Source organism: Clupea harengus, chromosome 24 (genome assembly GCF_900700415.2).
Source record: "Clupea harengus chromosome 24, Ch_v2.0.2, whole genome shotgun sequence".
NCBI lineage: Eukaryota > Metazoa > Chordata > Actinopteri > Clupeiformes > Clupeidae > Clupea > Clupea harengus.
The window spans coordinates 17,579,950-17,599,372 of NC_045175.1; the positions used below are offsets into that span (position 1 = coordinate 17,579,950).

A 19,423-nucleotide genomic window follows, 5' to 3' on the forward strand; every position below is an offset into this window, starting at 1 on the left:
TGTGTCGCCTCCATTTATAACACGAGTGTGTCGCTTGTGCAATAAGCAGTAACTTGATCTTGGATGGATGGTTACTTTATTAATCCCGAGGGACATTTTTGGACATCCAGTAGCCACAACATCGAAAAATCACATACAAATAGGGAGAACACGTTCAAAAGGAGTGGGGTAGTAACCAGTACCGTAACGGAAACACGAGAGCCCCCCCATATAGGCAAGATATCAAAACAAGATATTACTAGCTAACCAATAAAGCACAATTAAATGTAGTGAGCCTTCTCTTTTTTGGGTGATATTAGATGCGGGGAGCTCCAGTCTAAAATGTCGTAGTCCTTTGTTGGTAATCGGGAACCACGTTAAATGGTAATGTTTTCAAGACATGAAGCTTGTGTTTGTGTGAGGAGGGCAACGTGAGCGAGAGTTGCTTGGTTTGTTTTGTAGCCTATTTGTTTTTGTTGGCTATATTGATTGACATAGAATAGTACTTGGTTTGGTTTTGGTTAGCGAAATATCTGTATTTTGTAGTGGATTGAATGGATAAGCTCAGTGTGTTTCTTGCTGTCCCTTCGGCAGGCACTTTGAAAGTTTTGACTAAGCACCAACTGGTTAAATTGGCTGAGCACTACGACTTGGAATTAGATATTCCCAAAGGTACTAAAAAAGACAAACTGATACAATTAGTTATGGAACGGCTGGCTGGAAGGGAAGTCTTTTCGTTTGATCCTGTGCCAGAGCCTGTGATCCCGGCTGCGTCATCGACGCCTCAAGGCTCAGACGCAGCATCGAATAGGCCCATTGGATTAACGTCCGACCAGCAAATTAAATTGTTAGAAATGCAATAAGAACGTGATAAATTATTGGCAACTGAACATGATGAAGAGCGAGAAGAAAACAGACTAGAACGTGAGAAACGGAGAGAAGAGGATACAATTCAATGGGAAAGGGAAAAGCTTGAATGAGAAAAAAAGCGAGAGCTGCAATACATTAAAATGCAACCGGAAGAATAGCGTTTGAAACTGGCTAGAGAGGGTAGAGAACCTGGCGGCAATCCTGGAGGTTCCCCTTCAGAGCCAAAGTTATCAAACATGGTTAAGCTTTTACCCAAGTTCAATGAGTGTGACCCATTTGAAATATTAGCAGATGACTATGGCTAGAGGGATTCTGATGGTGTTTTACTTTTACAAAGTGTAATTTCTGGGAAATCACAGATCCAATATTGCTTTGGATGAATGCAATGTAAAGATTACACCGCAGTAAAACAGGCTATTCTTAAGGCATATGAATTAGTTCCTGAAGCCTATAGACAAAGATTTAGAACTTGGCGTAAAAATGATAAACAAACACACTTGGAGCTGGTGCATGAATTGGCTGGTCAGTTTAATCGCTGATTGACGGCTGAGGGGGTGGATATGTTTGCAGGACTGTGTGAGTTGGTGATATTGGAACAGTGGCGGCTCCTGAAAAAAATCTCAGGGGGGGGGCAATTTTTTTGATAATGATTAAGACTAACCCTACTATTTATGTAAATAAACCCTTATTTATTACTTGAATCGCTACGTTGTGGTCGACCCATTTTATGTCAGGGCTGCCTTGAGCCAGGCGGGTGTGACACCCCCACACAAAATGGGCAAAAGAAGCAAATACCACAATTTCTTTAAAAAAATACTTTTTACATTTTTTTATTTTTCTCGTCAGCAGTATTGCGACGAATAGATGGCACTGAACCCCCTTTCAAAGCCAACCTTGTCGAGAGTCCAGCGTCATATTGGCCCAGGTTGGTAAAATAGTCCGATTCAAAGTGGTTAGCGCACACTAACAGATATTTGCCAATTCTTGCAGGGACATTGCCTTCAAATATGAAATCAATCCATTTCGCTCGTGTCTTCTGGAGCTGGAATCAGATGTAGGGATTTGTGCTGATCTGTGCAGCCGACCAAAAAGCATTTTGATTGTCGAATTCGCTTCATGCTGCTAGCTATCTCATCCAAGTTTATCCAAGGCTTGCATCGATTAAATGGCGATTAAAACAATTTTTCCTGCGTTTTTGGGGTGGCAGACATGCCAGATACCCAAATTAACGTGTAGAAGCACTTAAAAAGTGGAATTTTCATACTATGTCTTTTTTAAGAAATGCTTCATAGAGGTTCATGTTGCATGGGTGTTGGTGATGCCTACCTTTATGTGATTCTGGTTCTCCAGCAGTGCTTGATTTGGAGATGAGACCAGCATCATGAAACACCGCCATACTGCCTGCTGTGCAACCTGTGTCAGACTTCTGAACAACATCCCAGACCGGGATGCACACAAGCAAGCAAGCAAACAAACATAATCCAGAATCGAATAGCCACCATTCTATGAAATGTATTTTCTTATTACTTCATATTATTTTTTAAGAATATTCCAATATTATTTTACACCAAATCGTATTATTAATTTGTGCAAAAAAATTGCCGACATGTCAGATAGACCTTAGTTCCCAGTTGACCACAACTTTTGGCTTATAAATTGACAGCAAAATTAGAGAATAATATCAGATCAATACTGCTTTCATGGACACATTGGCTGTTGTCAACAATGATGGTATTCAGGGATTAAACTTTGTTCTCTGAGTGTATCTGGCAAGTTAAACAATTGTTTGTTATTATTCCAATATTCACTGAAAGCCATTTTCCGCCAACCAACTACTCCAATTGCCTTCACTTATCTGGTTGTTTCATGAAGTTGTATAGACTTTGTAATGAAATTGTAGTACATTAGTATTATAAAATAGGGGGATGTTGAGTTGAATAAACCCCAAAAAGGACTGTATTGCTAGTTCAATGATTAAGTGACAATCGCCACAGGTTTGTCCGGTCAGAACAATAACGGATGCCAATGTTCCAATGAGGTCTGATTTATTGCACACACACACAAAGTGAAGACATGAAGTGGTTGATGAATGATGCCCGTGAATATAATTATCCCGTGTAAAGGGACTTATATCCACATTTGAATCCGTGGTTTCTATTAAACAATACAAATGACAAATATATACAATTGAATACAATAAAGATGATATATACAACAAGAATAAATATAGTATACATGATGAATATCACGGCTGTGCTGTAAATACGGATCTGTCCCTTTAAATCCATTGCCGTGTAACGGCGAACATTCCAATTATCTCCCGTTACTAACATTAACTTGAAGTAGCAGTAACGGAGTGAAATACAACAAGACAGTGAATGATTACTATACTAAATGACTAACAGATATTACCTACACTGATATTAATAGACTAAATCGCTAAATCACACATATACTATATACAAACACTCACATTCACAAAGACGCACGGAAAGACGAATGTGAATGTCCTTGATATCAGATTGTCCGGTTAACTCCTTGATGATAATGCTCCTCTCCAGCTTCTATTGACCCACACACTGGCCAGCGGTGGGTCAGGCTTATATAGGGGAGCTGAGGGGGAGCCTTGAAACTGTTGGGTTTGACCAAATGGTCAGTGAAATTCCACTGTGCACGAGCCCCACGGAACTCTGGGATCAAATGATAGGATGACCCTTCATGGACCCCAGGTCCCGTGAGTGGCCGGCACAGCGGGGGTGCACAGCTGGGTGCAACTGGTGAAGCAGCCTTTTTAACAAGTATTGTGATACCATACTAAGACTGTAGCATAGTGGTAAAACTAGAGTTTCCCATTATTATAGTAATTTAATTATAAAATATTAAATACTAAAATGATTGATTATTACATTTTATGAGACTGATTTAATGAAACTAATATAACAACCCTGCTTTCACCTACACATACATACAGACAGACAGACAGACAGACAGTGTAGGCGTAATAGAACAGTTTACAGTGCTGTGTGGTGTGTACTGATGCTAGTGTGGTGTGTGCTGATGTGTGGTGTGTACTGATGCTAGTGTGGTGTGTACTGATGTGTGGTCTGTACTGATGCTAGTGTGGTGTGTACTGATACTAGTGTTGTGTGTACTGATGTGTGGTCTGTACTGATACTAGTGCGGTGTGTACTGATGTGTGGTTTGTACTGATGCTAGTGTGGTGTGTACTGACGCTAGTGTGGTGTGGTGTGTACTGATGCTAGTGTGGTGTGTACTGATGCTAGTGTGTACTGATGCTAGTGTGGTGTGTACTGATGCTAGTGTGGTGTGTACTGATACTAGTGTGGTGTGTACTGAGGTGTGGTGTGCACTGATGCTAGTGTGGTGTGTACTGATGCTAGTGTGTACTGATGCTAGTGTGGTGTGTACTGATGCTAGTGTGGTGTGTACTGATACTAGTGTGGTGTGTACTGAGGTGTGGTGTGCACTGATGCTAGTGTGGTGTGTACTGATGCAAGTGTGGTGTGTACTGAGGTATGGTTTGTACTGATGCTAGTGTGGTGTGTACTGGGGTGTGGTGTGTACTGATGCTAGTGTGGTGTGTACTGAGGTGTGGTGTGTACTGATGCTAGTGTGGTGTGTGCTGATGTGTGGTGTGTACTGAGCTATGCCTTTGAGCGCTATGTTATCTGTAAGTGCATCACATGCGCCTTTATACTGTGTGTGTAATGTGTCTGTGCTAACTATAGATAAAAACATTCTCAAATTCATGATCAAGGCTTGGCTGCAGACAATCCCCACTAAATACAACCAGTCTTAATACCTTAACATGTATTTCTACAGTGTCTTTATTAGTCCATTTGCATGTGATTGTATGTATATGTGTGTATGTGTATGTGTATGTGTATGTGTATGTGTATGTGTATGTGTATGTGTATGTGCATGTGTATGTGTATGTGTATGTGCAAGTGCAAGTGCAAGTGCATATGCTTCTATATGTGTGTGTGTGTGTGTGTGTGTGTGTGTGTGTGTGTGTGTGTGTGTGTGTGTCTGGTCCCCTCCACCCTCTGTGGTAACCCTGTGAGTGTGCATGTGCATGTGTGAATTTGTCTGTGTAAAATTGTCTGTGTGTGTGTGTGTGTGTGTGTGTGTGTGTGTGTGTGTGTGTGTGTGTGTGTGTGTGTGTGTCTGTATGTCTCACCTGTACCCTCTGCAGTGAATCTACCAGACTCATCTTCCCATTCTCCTTGGTCATTACTCCAAACGCCACAAATCCTACCCCAGTCACATCCTTTCCATACAAATACCTTAACCCTTGTATGGTATTCATTTTTTTGTTACTCAGAAGGTGTTGTGGGTCTGGTGGACCCGCTCGATTTTTGGGTGTTTAATTCAACACAATCAAACAATTTTATGGTAAAATACTTAACAGATATTTACTTCATTACAATTAGAAGCAATATGAACAGCAAATATGGTTAATATTTGCCCTTTAACTTTGTTATATCACATTTATGAATTTAAGTGCTACCCGTTTTTTTTTTTTTTTTTTTTACAAAATCAAGAAAATCAATTATAATCAAGATATCAGTGGACAAAATTCAACACATTTACAAATGAAGCAAGGTTTTCCATAACTATTGGATTTTTGTGAATTTCATTTGAAATCAGGTCAGTTTACATAGCACAACATGGGTGGATGGGGCACCAGCACTGTCCTCCTGAATCCTCCTAATAGTAGCTGCAGAGGTTCTTGGAACATGTTGTCTTCTCAGGATTTAAGGTTTCACCAGTGTCTTTCCCAGTTCCTCGAGAAAAAGGCTTATGCTCTGGAGCTTCCCTCTCTTCCACTCCGGGTTCAGTGCCATCCAGGTTACAAAGGTGTTGTATGCCATGATGTCCAATATGGTAAATAAAATCGCCAGTGGCCAGTGTAGGGTCCTCCTTTTACAGCTGTAGGCAGACACCAGCTTGTCTATGTTGTCCACCCCTCCTTTTGTGGCATTATAATCCATGATGATCTCTGGTTTTTGATGCTCCAGGCCAGAGATTCTCCCATCCCAGTGCAGTGTACTCATGAGTATCACATTCTTGCGTTTCTTTGGCACATAGGATACCAGGGACGTGTCAGCCGTGTACACAAACTTGGAAGAGTTGACAGGCCTGTTCTTTGTAGGCAGCAGTTGGGGTGGGAGCTCAGACCTGTTTTTTCTTATCTTTCCCACCATGGTCAGCTCCTGTCCCAGCTTGTAAGATGTAAAATAAATTGTAGCATGTGATGTGTCCACTGAGTCCCTGAGCCATGTCCAGGACAACTCTCATTCCTTGATTTTTCTCAGGGCGTCCTCATCAGGTTACCCTATGTAGCCTTGTAAGTTCCAAGCATATGAGGAAGTCGCGTCACAGGCAGCCCAGATCTTTATACCATATTTTGCAAGTTTAGATGGTATATAATGTCTAAAGGGGCAGCGGCCCCTAAATGGCATCAGCGGCAGGGGCAGAAACACAAAACTCTTACTCACACTTACTCACACACTCTCTCAAACACACACACATACTTAGCCTACATACACACAAGGCCCACATACACACAAACACACATAAGCGTGTGCGCACACACACAAACACACACACTTACAGCAGGCCCACTCACATACACGTGCGCGCAAACACACACGCGCACACAACACACACACACACACACACACACACACACACTTACAGCAGACCCAGACAGGAGGAGAACAGACTTTAGGTACACAGGACCTACAATTTCCACACTTTTATTTGCCCGGGTCCAGTGGACCCGAACACCCTGTATGTAATATAAATGTGTAGGGGGGGGTTACGGTGTGCGGTCAATGAAAATTTGGTCTGATATATGTTCTTCGCAGAGAATGAGCCAAAGCCAATGAGTCTGAGTTTGAAAAAATAATGAATCATATTATTTTTGTTAGGATAAAAAATGAAAACGGGTCCCACAGACCCGAATACCATACAAGGGTTAAACACACAAAAACTTTACAAACTTTAACTTCACACAAAAAGTTACCAAACATAAAGAAAACAATATGCAAGTGCATAATAATTAGGACCAAAAGTGGGAAAGATGCTCCTAATCCTACATGCAACCAACCTGGCAACAATGTTAACTGTCATGTCCGGGTCTTCCACATAGACAAATATCCCTGGAATCATGACACCTCAAAGCTTGGCAGGACTATGTAAGAGGAGAGGGAGACAGGTAAAGAGAGATAGAAAGAAAGAAGGAAAGAAACAGAGATATGTGTACAAATAGGGTTTATTTCATGTCTTTTCTGGTTGACTGTTGTGCATTGGCTTGTCCACTAGGTGGCTCCGTATCGTATTCTTTGACCTCAAACTCAACATTAATGTTTCTCTGAGGCGTGTCAACAAACCTCGTTATCACCTTCCAGGTTCCAAAGCTTTAACATGAGAGAAGAATGAGCTTTTTGTATTAGTTTGTATTATATTGTAGCTATATTGTATTATACTTTACACTAACTATGTACTATATATATATATTATATTTGTATTCTAGAATTGGTTATATATATGGCATTAATGGCAAATGTTTTAATGTCTTGATATACTATTATAAGTTATATGTAAATGTGAATATAATACAGGAATAAATAAATGCATACATATATAGTCATGGAACAAATACATAAATAAATACAGGCATTAGGGTACCCATGCCAATCCATGTTTCATGTAGAATACTTACCTGACAAGCTCAGGCAGAGAGTGTTCTCCAGACTTCATTCCTCCTTCAGGGTAGATGACCTCCTTGTTGATCATTTATTTAAATGTACATGCATTGTACACATTTAGGTTATGTACACACGCACACAAGAGTGAGAGGGGGGAAGAGTAGCAGGCAGCACAGCCTATTAGGGCCTCTCTCCTGCAGACTCCCACTTCCCATCTTAGTGATTGGGTAACCTGGTCTGGCAGGAAGGGTTGATTACATTAGAAGGAGAGGGGGGGAGCATCCAAGTCTGTGTGTGAAGGAGAGAGTGAGTGAGTGTGCGTGAGAGAGAGAGAGAGAGAGTGAGTGAGTGAGTGTGTGTGTGTGTGTGTGTGTGAGAGTGTGAGAGAGAGAGTGTTTGTGAGTGTGTGTGTGTGTGTAAGAAAGAGAGAGAGAGTAAGAGAGTGTATGTGTGTGAGAGGGAGAGAGAGAGTAAGTAAGAGTGTGTGTGTGTGTGTGAGTGAGAGAGAGCGAGAGAGAGAGAGAGAGAGTGAGTGAGAGTAAGAGTGTGTGTGTGTGTGAGAGAGAGAGAGAGAGTGAGAGTAAGAGTGTGTGTGTGTGTGAGAGGGAGAGAGAGAGTGAGAGTAAGAGTGTGTGTGTGTGTGAGTGTGTGAGAGAGAGAGAGAGAGAGAGAGAGAGAGAGTGAGAGTAAGAGTGTGTGTGTGTGTGTGTGTGTGTGAGAGAGAGCGAGAGAGCGAGAGAGAGAGAGTGTGTGTGTGTGTGTGTGTGTGAGTGTGTGTGTATTTAGGGGCATGCTAGGTTAGCATATGTGCACATACATGTTTATGTTTACCTCTACCCTGACCAATCCAAACAGCATGAAACGAACAATCCAGTGGCACTGACAGGAGTGTAGGAGAGGAGAAGAGCGTGATGAGGCTTATTTTTATTTTGTAGTAGTTTCCACATTTCTCCCCACACTACCCAACCCTAGAGGGTTAATACACCGACACAGGAGACAGGACTGGTCACCAAGGGCTGGGGGGAGGGGGGCCTTTTGAAGCAGTTCATTATTTAACTAGAATAAGCAGACGTGAGTCTGTCAGGGGAAGGTCACTGACATCGGACTTCACTAACCTACGTGCGGCCGACCTGTTCTGCTTCTGATGTTGTTCATCAAGATGGAAAGCCTTTTAAGCACTTTTACAATGGCCCAAGTGTTCATGTCACCACTGGCTGTCTTCATGAATATTACAGGAGTGTATGTACATGCACCTCTGTTCTCAGTATGTAGTCCACAGGTTACAAATTGGATCAAAAACAGCAAAGAGATGAGACAGCAAGAACAGTGGTGGAGGTGGGGGGGGGGGACTGTTGATTCGTTTAAGTATATAAGCCTCTCTGATGTCAACGAGAGGGCAGAAAAGACATAGACCTGACAGCATAGTTGTGTCTCACTACATCAATTTTCTCTCTCTTTCACACACACACACACACACACACACACACACACACATATATACAACACACATGCTCGGGTACACACAGCCACACACACACACACACACACACAAACACATAACCTCTGCCATTCAAAACTCAGAGCAAGAGATTTATTTTTGCTTTTGGCTTAAAATAAGGTCAAGTCCTGATATGGTCAGCTGCCTACTCCGCTACCTCTCAATCATCCCCCTCCCCCATAGACACGATCCTGCAACCCCAGGTTGCCTAATTTCACTCTAATGGGAAGAGGGAGTCTGCAGGGGGAGGTGGGGGGGCAATGGAGAGGAGAGGAGAGGAGAAGAGGGGAGGGAGAAATGCGGAGAGGAGGGGCCCAGGTGCTGGTATGGATATAAGGCCGAGTTGGGGGAGAGCTCAGACACTTTACTGCACAGACCCAGGATCAGACAGGCAGCAGGATGCGGGTGGACCTGGTGGTGGTGTGTGTGGCCGCTGTGGCTCTCTCTCTCCCCGCTCTCTCAACATGTGACCCACTGTGAGTAGACTGTTTTCTTACACGTATAAATGTGCATACTCTGTACTGTACCATACTCACTACATGAGGTAGAGTCATGCTGACATCCACAGAGATGATGGTGTGTGTGTCTGTGTGTTTGTGTGTGTGTGTGTGTGTGTGTGTGTGTGTGTGTGTGTGTGTGTGTGTGTGTGTGTGTGTGTGTGTGTGTAATCAAATGGTTTTCCAAAGGGGGGAAGATAGGGAGAGCGTCGAAGACATAGACCTGACAGCATAGTTGTGTGCACTCACTACATCAATTCTCTCTCTCTTTCACACACACACACACACGCACACACACACACACATGTACACACACACACACACGTACACTCACACACATATATACACACACACACACACACGTACACGCACACACACGTACACACACACGTACACACACACACAAACACACACACACACAGCACAAATAATATAGCTCCTGGGGCTCTGGTAACAGCCTCATGGGTAGAAACTGGGAGGAGGGGCTTGGTATTGTGAAAGATCTCTGTTTTATAACTGTGTATGTGTGTGTGTCTTTTTGTGTGTGTGTGTGTGTGTGTGCGTGTGTCTGTGTGTGTGTGTGTGTATATGTTGTGAACTCCCAACGTTCCAGCACGACAAGGGAATTTGTCAATGCAGGTCCTTTATTAAAATCAAAAATCTAAAATAACACAAAAGCAGATCAAAACCTCCGGCTTGCACCCAGTGTTACCAGCACCTACCCTTCTCTCTCACATCAGCCCTGCTTCTCACTGACTCTTTAAACCCTTTTGTCTGACTAGTTGCTGCTCAGTGCCAAAATAGTGAAACAATCTGCAGGTAAGCTTTCAATTAGAGGATGGCCTGACCTCCCTAAGCCGCAGAGCACCTCTCCAGGGTCCTAAAGCCTGCCCTGTATAGCCCCGGTAAGGAAATTCACCAATGTTTAAACTAAGTGGGACCCCAAGTGCAGCTTTGGGTACCACAATGTAAGTGTGTGTTTCTGTGTGTGTGTATGTGTCCGTCTTGCTGTGTGTGTGTGTGTGTGCAGCTTTCTCTGTGTGTGTTAGAAGTCATTACTCATACAGTAACCCCCCCCCCCCCCTCATCTTTTTTTTTAAGAGACAGACAGTTGCTGACATTGCTATCTATTTTCCCATTCATGAGTGCATGTTATTTATTGTGTTTAGCAGTTGTGGGCTACAGTCAGCGCATGTACTCCGAAGTGGTGCCTTTACAGATCTCGAGTACAACATGTGGCGCGTGTTGCCGCTGTCTCGAGCCAGTTGTGCCTTGTTGTTGTATTTTGCTTCTCAGAATCTATAGTTTGGCAGTTGCTATGTTAGTTATGTTAGGTTACTGGGTATGAGTACCTGCATGTGACAATGAATGGAATGGCTGCTGTGGGAAGCCCCCAAACAATAGTACAAAGATTTTCTTGTGTAAACCAAAATAAACCAAAATATGTTGTTGTGTCACTGGTCAATCTTTGACCTGTCAACTCTGACCCTTCAGCTATGTGATGTCGGCTCCTAACCTCCTGAGGGTGGGCACCCCAGAGAAGGTGTTTGTGGAGGCCCAGGACTACACTGGAGGAGACCTGAATGTGAAGATCTCTGTGATGAAATACCCAAAGAAGGACAGAGAGTTCACCACCGCATCTGTCACTCTCACCAAAGACAACAATTACATGCTGCTGGCAGACATCACGGTGTGCCATCAGATCTCCTCTCCTCTCCTCTCTTCACCGCTCCTCTCATGAGACCTCACCTTCTCTCTTCCACGCCACTCCTCTCTTTTACCTTTTTTTCTTAATTTGTCTATCGTTCTATTTCTATGATTTAATTAGTATTCTGTTTATACATGTCCTTCAGTGTCTTTAGTGCCTCTATCACTTCTCCTTCTGTGTTCTCTCCATTGTGTTATTGTGTTTGAAGAAGTACATATTGGAACTGGACCAGTATGTCCCCCGTTTAACATGCTCTTTCCCTGCCTGCCTATCTCTCCTGCTCTTCAGATTCCTGACGGAAAAGATAACTTTGAGGAGGACGACACCCTGAACCAGTACGTCTACCTGCAAGCCCAGTTCCCAGGCCACCTGCTGGAGAAAGTGGTGCTGGTCTCCTTCCAGTCTGGATACATCTTTGTGCAGACAGACAAGACCATATACACACCTTCAAGCTCAGGTGGGGAAAAGCGATTTGCTTGTGAATAATGTGTAAATTATTATTTATTTTATCATAATGATTTATCAATTTGAATCCATCATAGTTGATTCCTCAGCATTAACTTAACATTAACTTCCAGGAACACATATAAAGGGGTTTTGTTTTACGGAATTAACTGCATATCAATTGTTAATCATAATTCATATGGACATGTTAAATACCCATACATGTAATTGCTATTTGATTATTAGATGATTGAATAGGTATAGAATAACACATTCATTTAATTAATTTATCTAGTTTTGTTCCGCATTATCTGTAGGTGTGTTGTATTCATGAATGCAATTTATTGGCCCTGTGTTTACGCGTTGTCTGTGTCTTTGTTCAATTGTTTGTGTTTTCTTTCTAGTTTTGTACAGAGTGTTTTCACTCAATCCCTCCATGCGGCCTGTAGAAAGTGGTGTGTCTGTGGAGATCATGGTAGGTCTACACCCATGTACATGTGTGTGTGTATGTGTGTGTGTGTGCGTGTGTGTGTGTGAGAGAAAGAGAGAGTGTGTGTGTGTTCTATATGTGTGGGTGGCAGGTATATATATGTGTACATATGTGTGTGTGCATGGGTGTGTGTGTGTTTGTGATTTTGTGTGTGTGTTTGTGATTGTGTTTGTGTGTGTTTTCTATGTGTGGGGGGCAGGTATATCTATGTGTTCATATGTGTGTGTGTGTGTGTGTGTGTATGTGCTGTATATGTGTGGGGGGCAGGTATATACAGTGGGGAAAATAAGTATTTGAAATGCGCGATCTATAATTGTAATGGTAGCTCTATTTTAACAGTGAGAGACAGAATATCAACAAAAACATCCAGAAAACTGTATTTTATAACAGCTATGAATTGATTTGCATTTGATCACGGCAAATAAGTATTTGAACCCCTAGCAAAACATGACTTAGTACTTAGTGGAGTAACCCTTGTTGGCAAGCACAGACGTCAGACTGTTCTCCTAGTTGGTCACCAGGTTTACACACATCTCAGGAGGGATTTTGGTCCACTCCTCTTTGCAGATCCTCTCCAAATCCTTAAGGTTGTGTTTTCAATGGGAGAGAATGAGGGAATGAGGTTCACACCCAATATTCCACGGTACATGGCCCTATCCATAGTTCCATAGATGCGGTGGAGTCGTCCTGTACCCTGGGCAGAGAAACAGCTCCAAAGCAAAATGTTTTTCCACCTCCATGCTTGACGGTGGGGATAGTGTTCTTGGGGTCATATTCAGCATTCTTCCCCCTGCAAACGTGGCAAGTCGACTTAATGCCAAAGAGCTCGATTTTGGTCTCATCTGACCACATCACGTTCTCCGAATCCTCCTTAGAATCATTCAAGTGTTCACTGGCAAACTTCAGACGGCCCTGTACATGTGCTTCCTTGAGCTGGGGGACCTTGCGAGCGCTGCAGGACTTCAAACCATTATGGCGTATTGTGTTGCCAATGGTTTTCTTGGTGACTAGGGTCCCAGCTGCCTTGAGATCATTCACAAGCTCCCCCTGTGTAGTTCTGGGGTTATCCCGCACGTTTCAGATGATCACTGATACTGCACAAGGCGAGATCTTGCATGGAGCCCCAGACTAAGGGCGATTGACAGTTGTTTGGTGTTGCTTCCATTTGCTAATAATCTCACCAACAGTTGTCTGCTTCTCACCCAGCTGCTTGCTGATGGTTTTGTAGCCCATTCCAGCCTTGTGCAGGTCTACAATCTTATCTCTGACGTCCTTGGACAACTCTTTGGTCTTGCCCATGGTGGTGAGGTTGAAGGTGTGTAGTATGATTCTTTGGACAGGTTTCTTTTATACACGTCACCAGTTGAGATCAGGTGTACCTTGTTAGGCCTAATGAGGACTAATCTGTGTGCCTTGTGGGCACATAACTGGTCTGTGGGAGCCAGAATTCTTGCTGTTTGGTAGGGGTTAAAATACGTATTTGCCGCGATCAAATGCAAATAAATTCATAAATGTTATAAAATGCAGTTTTCTGGATGTTTTTGTTGATATTCTGTCTCTCACCGTTAAAATAGACCTACCATTACAATTACAGATCACGCATTTCGTTGCAAGTGGCCAAACTTGCGAAATCGGCAGGGGGTCAAATACTTATTTTCCCCACTGTGTGTGTGTGTGTGTGTGTGTGTGTGTGTGTGTGTGTGTGCGCGCAATGAAATAAACTCAGTAAATAACCTAAAATTGCACAATTTCTAAGGAATAAACAAACTGAAATGAACGTTGACCCCTTAAGACCCCAGATGGAATCACGATCAGCAGGGAGGTCATCTACTCTAAAGAAGGAATCAAGACTGGAGAACACAAGCTGACCGAGCTTGTCAGGTTAGTAATCTACATGAAGCATGGGTTGGCATTGGTACCCTAACTCCTGTATTTATTTATGTATTTGTTCTATGACTATGTATGTATGCATTTATTTATTCAAGCATTATATTTACATTTACATATAACTTATACTATATATATATATATATATATATATACAAACTAATACAAAAAGCTCATTCTTCTCTCATGTTAAAGCTTTGGAACCTGGAAGGTGGTAACGAGGTTTGTTGACACGCCTCAGAGAAACTTCACTGCTGAGTTTGAGGTCAAAGAATACGGTACGGAGCCACCTAGTGGACAAGTCAATGCACAACAGTCAAGCAGAATACACTTGAACTAAAACCCTCTATCTCTGTTTCTTTCTTTCCTTCCTTCTTTCTACCTCTCTTTACCTGTCTCCCACTCCTCTTTAACTACATAGTTCTTCCCAGCTTTGAGGTGTCTTTGACTCCAGGGAAAGCCTTCTTCTATGTGGACGACCCAGACATGACAGTTGACATTGTTGCCAGGTTGGTTGCATGTAGAGTTTGGAGCATCTTTCCCACTTTTGGTTCGAATTGACATTTGCATATTGTTTTCTTTATGTTGGGTCACTTTAGTTTTTGTGTGTTTAAGGTATTTGTACGGAAAGGAGGTGACTGGGGTGGGATTTGTGGCGTTTGGAGTGATGACCAAGGAGAATGAGAAGACGAGTCTGGCAGAGTCACTGCAGAGGGTAGAGGTGAGATATACACACACACTCACACAATCACACACACACACACACACACTTATATACACATTTATACACACTCACACACAGACACACACACACACACACATATATTATATATATATATATTTATATAAAACCATCTCCATATTGAGGTGAGAGAGAGGTTACCGATGATCACAGAACAACGCTTTGTTTGGTCTTTTCCATCAATTTGCACAGAAACACAGAGATTATGCATGACTGTCATGAATTAGAATAGTGTAAGAGGATTCATCAAGGGCTGATATTTTAACAGTTTATCCCAAAACACAAGGCTGGGAACACAAAGACTGGTTGTATTTAGTGGGGATTGTCTGCAGCCAAGCCTTGACCATGAATTTGAGAATATTTTCATCTATAGCAAGCACAGACACATTAACCCACAGTATGATGGCGCATGTGATGCACTTACAGATAAGAGATGGTAAAGGCACAGCAGTGCTGAAGAAAGACCAGATCACACGGACTTTCCCAGAGATAAACGAGCTGGTCGGCTCCACCCTCTATGTGTCTGTTAGTGTGCTAACAGAGACAGGTAAACATCTGTCCATCTATCCATAAATATATCTATCTATCTGTTTATCTATCTATCTGGGTTTCTGTCAGTCTATATTAATGACCTGCATGGTTGTCTTTCTCAGGCAATGAGATGGTGGAAGCTCAGAAGAGAGGCATACCAATTGTCACGTCTCCATACACCATTTACTTCAAGAGGACCCCTAAATACTTCAAGCCAGGGATGCCCTTCGATGTCTCGGTAAGGTATCTTGTCTATGACTCGAGATGTAGAAGCCAGTTTATCTGCCCAAAAGTCCCTCAATGAAATTAGCCCATTCATTCATTTTGTGTTGATAATGGAGCAGCCTGGCCCTTACTTAAAATTCCAAACACAGCACAGGAATACAAACACACACACACACACACGCACACACACACACACTCTAATACACACGCAAACACACACTATGCACGATATACCAGGGCCGTAACTATAGACAGTGCACACACACACACACACACACACTCTAATACACACACTCACACACTCTAATACACACACAAACACAAACACGCACTTCTTCAGAATTCCAAACACAGCATATAGTCCAGGCAAAATAGCGTTTTACGACAGACTAATTGTAAAATAATTTTTTTCAGCATAGATCATTTCTATGAGGTGTCCAGAACAACATACTAAAAGTCCTAAGAAATCCTAGTTGAGGAAATATGTTTAATTCTCATCAATCTGAGATGTGTGCTAATAATGCATGGCAAAAATACACCTCAAAAATGTAATTTTTTTCCTTTACTCCTATCTAAATGAAACTTTACACAATGAAAGTACCCATGAAAAGTAAAACAATTTGTATTACAAGTTTCTTTTTAAATTAATTTGTATATGCAAATGAGCTATACACTAATCGAATATGTCCAAAATACATCCAAATAGGCTTATTTTTTTCCTTTACTCCTACCACAATAAAACTTTACATAGTAAAAGTATACATGAAAAGTAACTTTTTTTGTATTACAAGTTTCTTTTGAAATTAATTTGAATATGCACATGAGCTCCACACTTAAAATAATGTATCATGACAGTTTGGATGATTTGAAATGGACATTTATTATCACACTAGCATTTAATTATCACGGCAAACAATACAAAAAAAATGTAAGTAAAGTACAAAAAAGTTAAAATAATGAAACCTGTAATTATTACTTGTGAACGAATATCATTCACGTCTTACTAAACATAATCATGCGAAAGTGAACGAGGTAAACAAATCCTTTCTGTTTCCTCTTCTGAGCCTATGCAGGTCACGTGAAAAGATCCGTATCCGAAGACCCAGTCAAAATTAACAAACCATTTCTGTTTTCTCTAGCTACCAGTACGGAGCCTATGCAGGTCATGTGAAAAATGATCCAAAGACTCGTACCCGGCAGATGAACGAATCGTTCACCTCCCTACCGTGTCTTCGGATCAATGTTTCGTTCATCTGCCAACCGAGTCTTCGGATCAATGTTTCGTTCTTCTGCCAACCGAGTCTTCGGATCAATGTTTCGTTCTTCTGCCAACCGAGTCTTCGGATCAACATTTCGTTCTTCTGCCAACCGAGTCTTCGGATCAATGATTTGTTCATCTGCCGGGTACGAGTCTTCGGATCAATGATTCATTCATCTGCCGGGTACGTCTTTGGATCCCTTTTCACGTGACCTACATAGGCTCAGTACTGGTAGCTAGTTCCCGACTGGGTCTTTGAACGAATAATTTATGTTTCCTTGACTGAGCCTATGCAACAGTCCTGATGTGCGGCCACGAGAAAATGAACAAATCTCTCTTTGAGAGGACTCATTACTCCCGAGTCCTTGTAAGGATTCGTTCAAAATGAACGGATCGTTCACGAACGACACATCACTACTGCTGAGCAATCTTTGCTCTAAAACAGGCCATGAATGATAGCAGTTGTGCAGGAAATGTTATTGCTATGTCCCTGTTGTAGTGGTCAGACAGACGTTTTGCCTGGTCATATAGCCTACGAGCTGATGACCACTACAACAGGGACATAGCAGTAACGTTTAATGCACAACTCCTATCATTCAAGCTTCCGTGCCCCTATTTAACAGGTTGTTATAATTTCAGAGTCAGGTCGCCACCGAACGCCTGATTGATTGTGTATGTGTTTTTCATATGTGGGTAAAGCTACTGTGTGTGTCGCCGCACCAAATTGTGCCTTTCATCAGAGTTTTTAAGAACGCTTCAGCACTTTTGACCGTCTGTTTAAGCTACCATGTTCAGAGTGCTATCCATGTTTCTAAAAGCTTTCTCTTTGACCTGTCTACTTTCCTAATACAATAGCCAAAGTAACTAATTTGACCGTATCAAACACATTGTAGGTAATATATATCTCTCTATATATATATACATACATGCCTAATGGTGTGTGTGTGTGTGTGCGCGTGCTAAACACTACCCATCCATCCAAAGGCCCAGTACACATCACACTAGCATCACTACACACCACACTAGCATCAGTACACACCACACCTCAGTACACACCACACTAGCATCAGTACACACCACACTAGCATCAGTACACACCACACCTCAGTACACACCACACTAGCATCAGTACACACCACACTAGCATCAGTACACACCAAACATCAGTACACACCAAACTAGCATCAGTACACACCACACTAGCATCAGTACACACCAAACTAGCATCAGTACACACCAAACTAGCATCAGTACACACCACACTAGCATCAGTACACACCACACTAGCATCAGTACACACCACACTAGCATCAGTACACACCACACTAGCATCCGTACGTACCACACTAGCATCATTACGCACCACACTAGTATTAGTACACACTACAGTAGCATTAGTACACACCACACCTCAGTACACACCACACAACACTGTAACTTGTTCTATAACACCTACACTATCTATCTATCTATCTATCTGTCTGTCTGTCTGTCTGTCTGTCTGTCTGTCTGTAATATATCTGATTTGTTTGTTTAAATCTGCATATGCTTGTGCCCATACAGGTCTTGGTGACAAATCCAGACGGCTCCCCTGCAGAAATGGTTGATGTGGAGGTGACGGATCTTGATAAATCCATGACGGGGTCCACTCGCTCCAACGGCATGGCAAAAGTCGCCGTCAACACACAGGGTGGATCCTCCAAACTGTCAATCACTGTAAGTCTAAATACATTTTAAGTTTACCTCTATTATCTTTTATAATAGTATTTTATTCTAGTTATATTTTATACTCCTCATCCTTAACATTACAAAACAGTAAATGGATTTCTCGAAACAATTTGAACAAACAGTACCACACAACAGAATACTTGCAAAAGCCCATAACATGCTCAGTCAATGAACATGTTGGTTTTGGTATGGCCTCTAACTATCATTTGGGATAATGGGATACTCTAACATTTACATAAATTGAGAGTAAGGGTACATTTTGTGTAAAAATATGTACTGGAAACAAAGCAAGGTCCACGCTGGTGTAAAAAAAGATGTGGGCATGCTAGCAGGGATGCTAAAACTAGTCTGTTCTTGCATCTGTCTGTAGCAGAGTTCTTACGGCTCTCACAGGGTCGGGTTTACTCGCTGCACAGCTCTGTACTCAATGGAAATCATCACATGTGCTCTTGTATGGTTTCATCCCCAAATTCACCAAGCTGATTACGTGTTTATTTGTACTTTATAGGTGAAGACCAAGGATCCTGGTCTCACTGATGCTCGTCAGGCTAGACAGTCCATGATAGCGTTGCCTTATAAGACCAAGGGAGGCTCCAAGAACTATCTGCACATTGGTGTGGATGCAACAGAGCTGGCTAAAGGAGATCAGATCAAGGTCAACCTGAACATAGGAGGAAGCCCTGGAGCACAGCATCAAGACTTCACTTACCTAGTAGGTGTTTTCATCTCCCTCTTGTCTGATGCTCCCTTACAGACGGCACACACAAACACACACACACACACACACACACACACACACACACCAACAAAGATTCAGACACACACACAA

At 42.2% G+C, this 19,423-nt stretch overlaps 1 protein-coding gene across 2 annotated transcripts in view; it reads left to right on the forward strand.

Moving 5' to 3' along the window:
• Window positions 1-19,423, forward strand: part of LOC105894698 (complement C3) — a 54,525-nt gene that overhangs the window by 1,952 nt on the left and 33,150 nt on the right. Inside the window, exons 1-12 of one of the 2 annotated variants that reach the window (XM_031562537.2) lie at window positions 9,412-9,560; window positions 11,076-11,271; window positions 11,578-11,746; window positions 12,138-12,208; window positions 14,016-14,104; window positions 14,306-14,388; window positions 14,532-14,619; window positions 14,726-14,831; window positions 15,279-15,399; window positions 15,506-15,621; window positions 18,430-18,582; window positions 19,103-19,306. In XM_031562537.2, the coding sequence (XP_031418397.1) occupies window positions 9,484-9,560; window positions 11,076-11,271; window positions 11,578-11,746; window positions 12,138-12,208; window positions 14,016-14,104; window positions 14,306-14,388; window positions 14,532-14,619; window positions 14,726-14,831; window positions 15,279-15,399; window positions 15,506-15,621; window positions 18,430-18,582; window positions 19,103-19,306 (1,473 nt within the window). In that variant the 5' untranslated portion in view covers window positions 9,412-9,483. Of the gene's footprint in view, window positions 1-9,411; window positions 9,561-11,075; window positions 11,272-11,577; window positions 11,747-12,137; window positions 12,209-14,015; window positions 14,105-14,305; window positions 14,389-14,531; window positions 14,620-14,725; window positions 14,832-15,278; window positions 15,400-15,505; window positions 15,622-18,429; window positions 18,583-19,102; window positions 19,307-19,423 lie in introns of those variants that run through there. The other variant, XM_042703550.1, reaches the window with a different exon arrangement.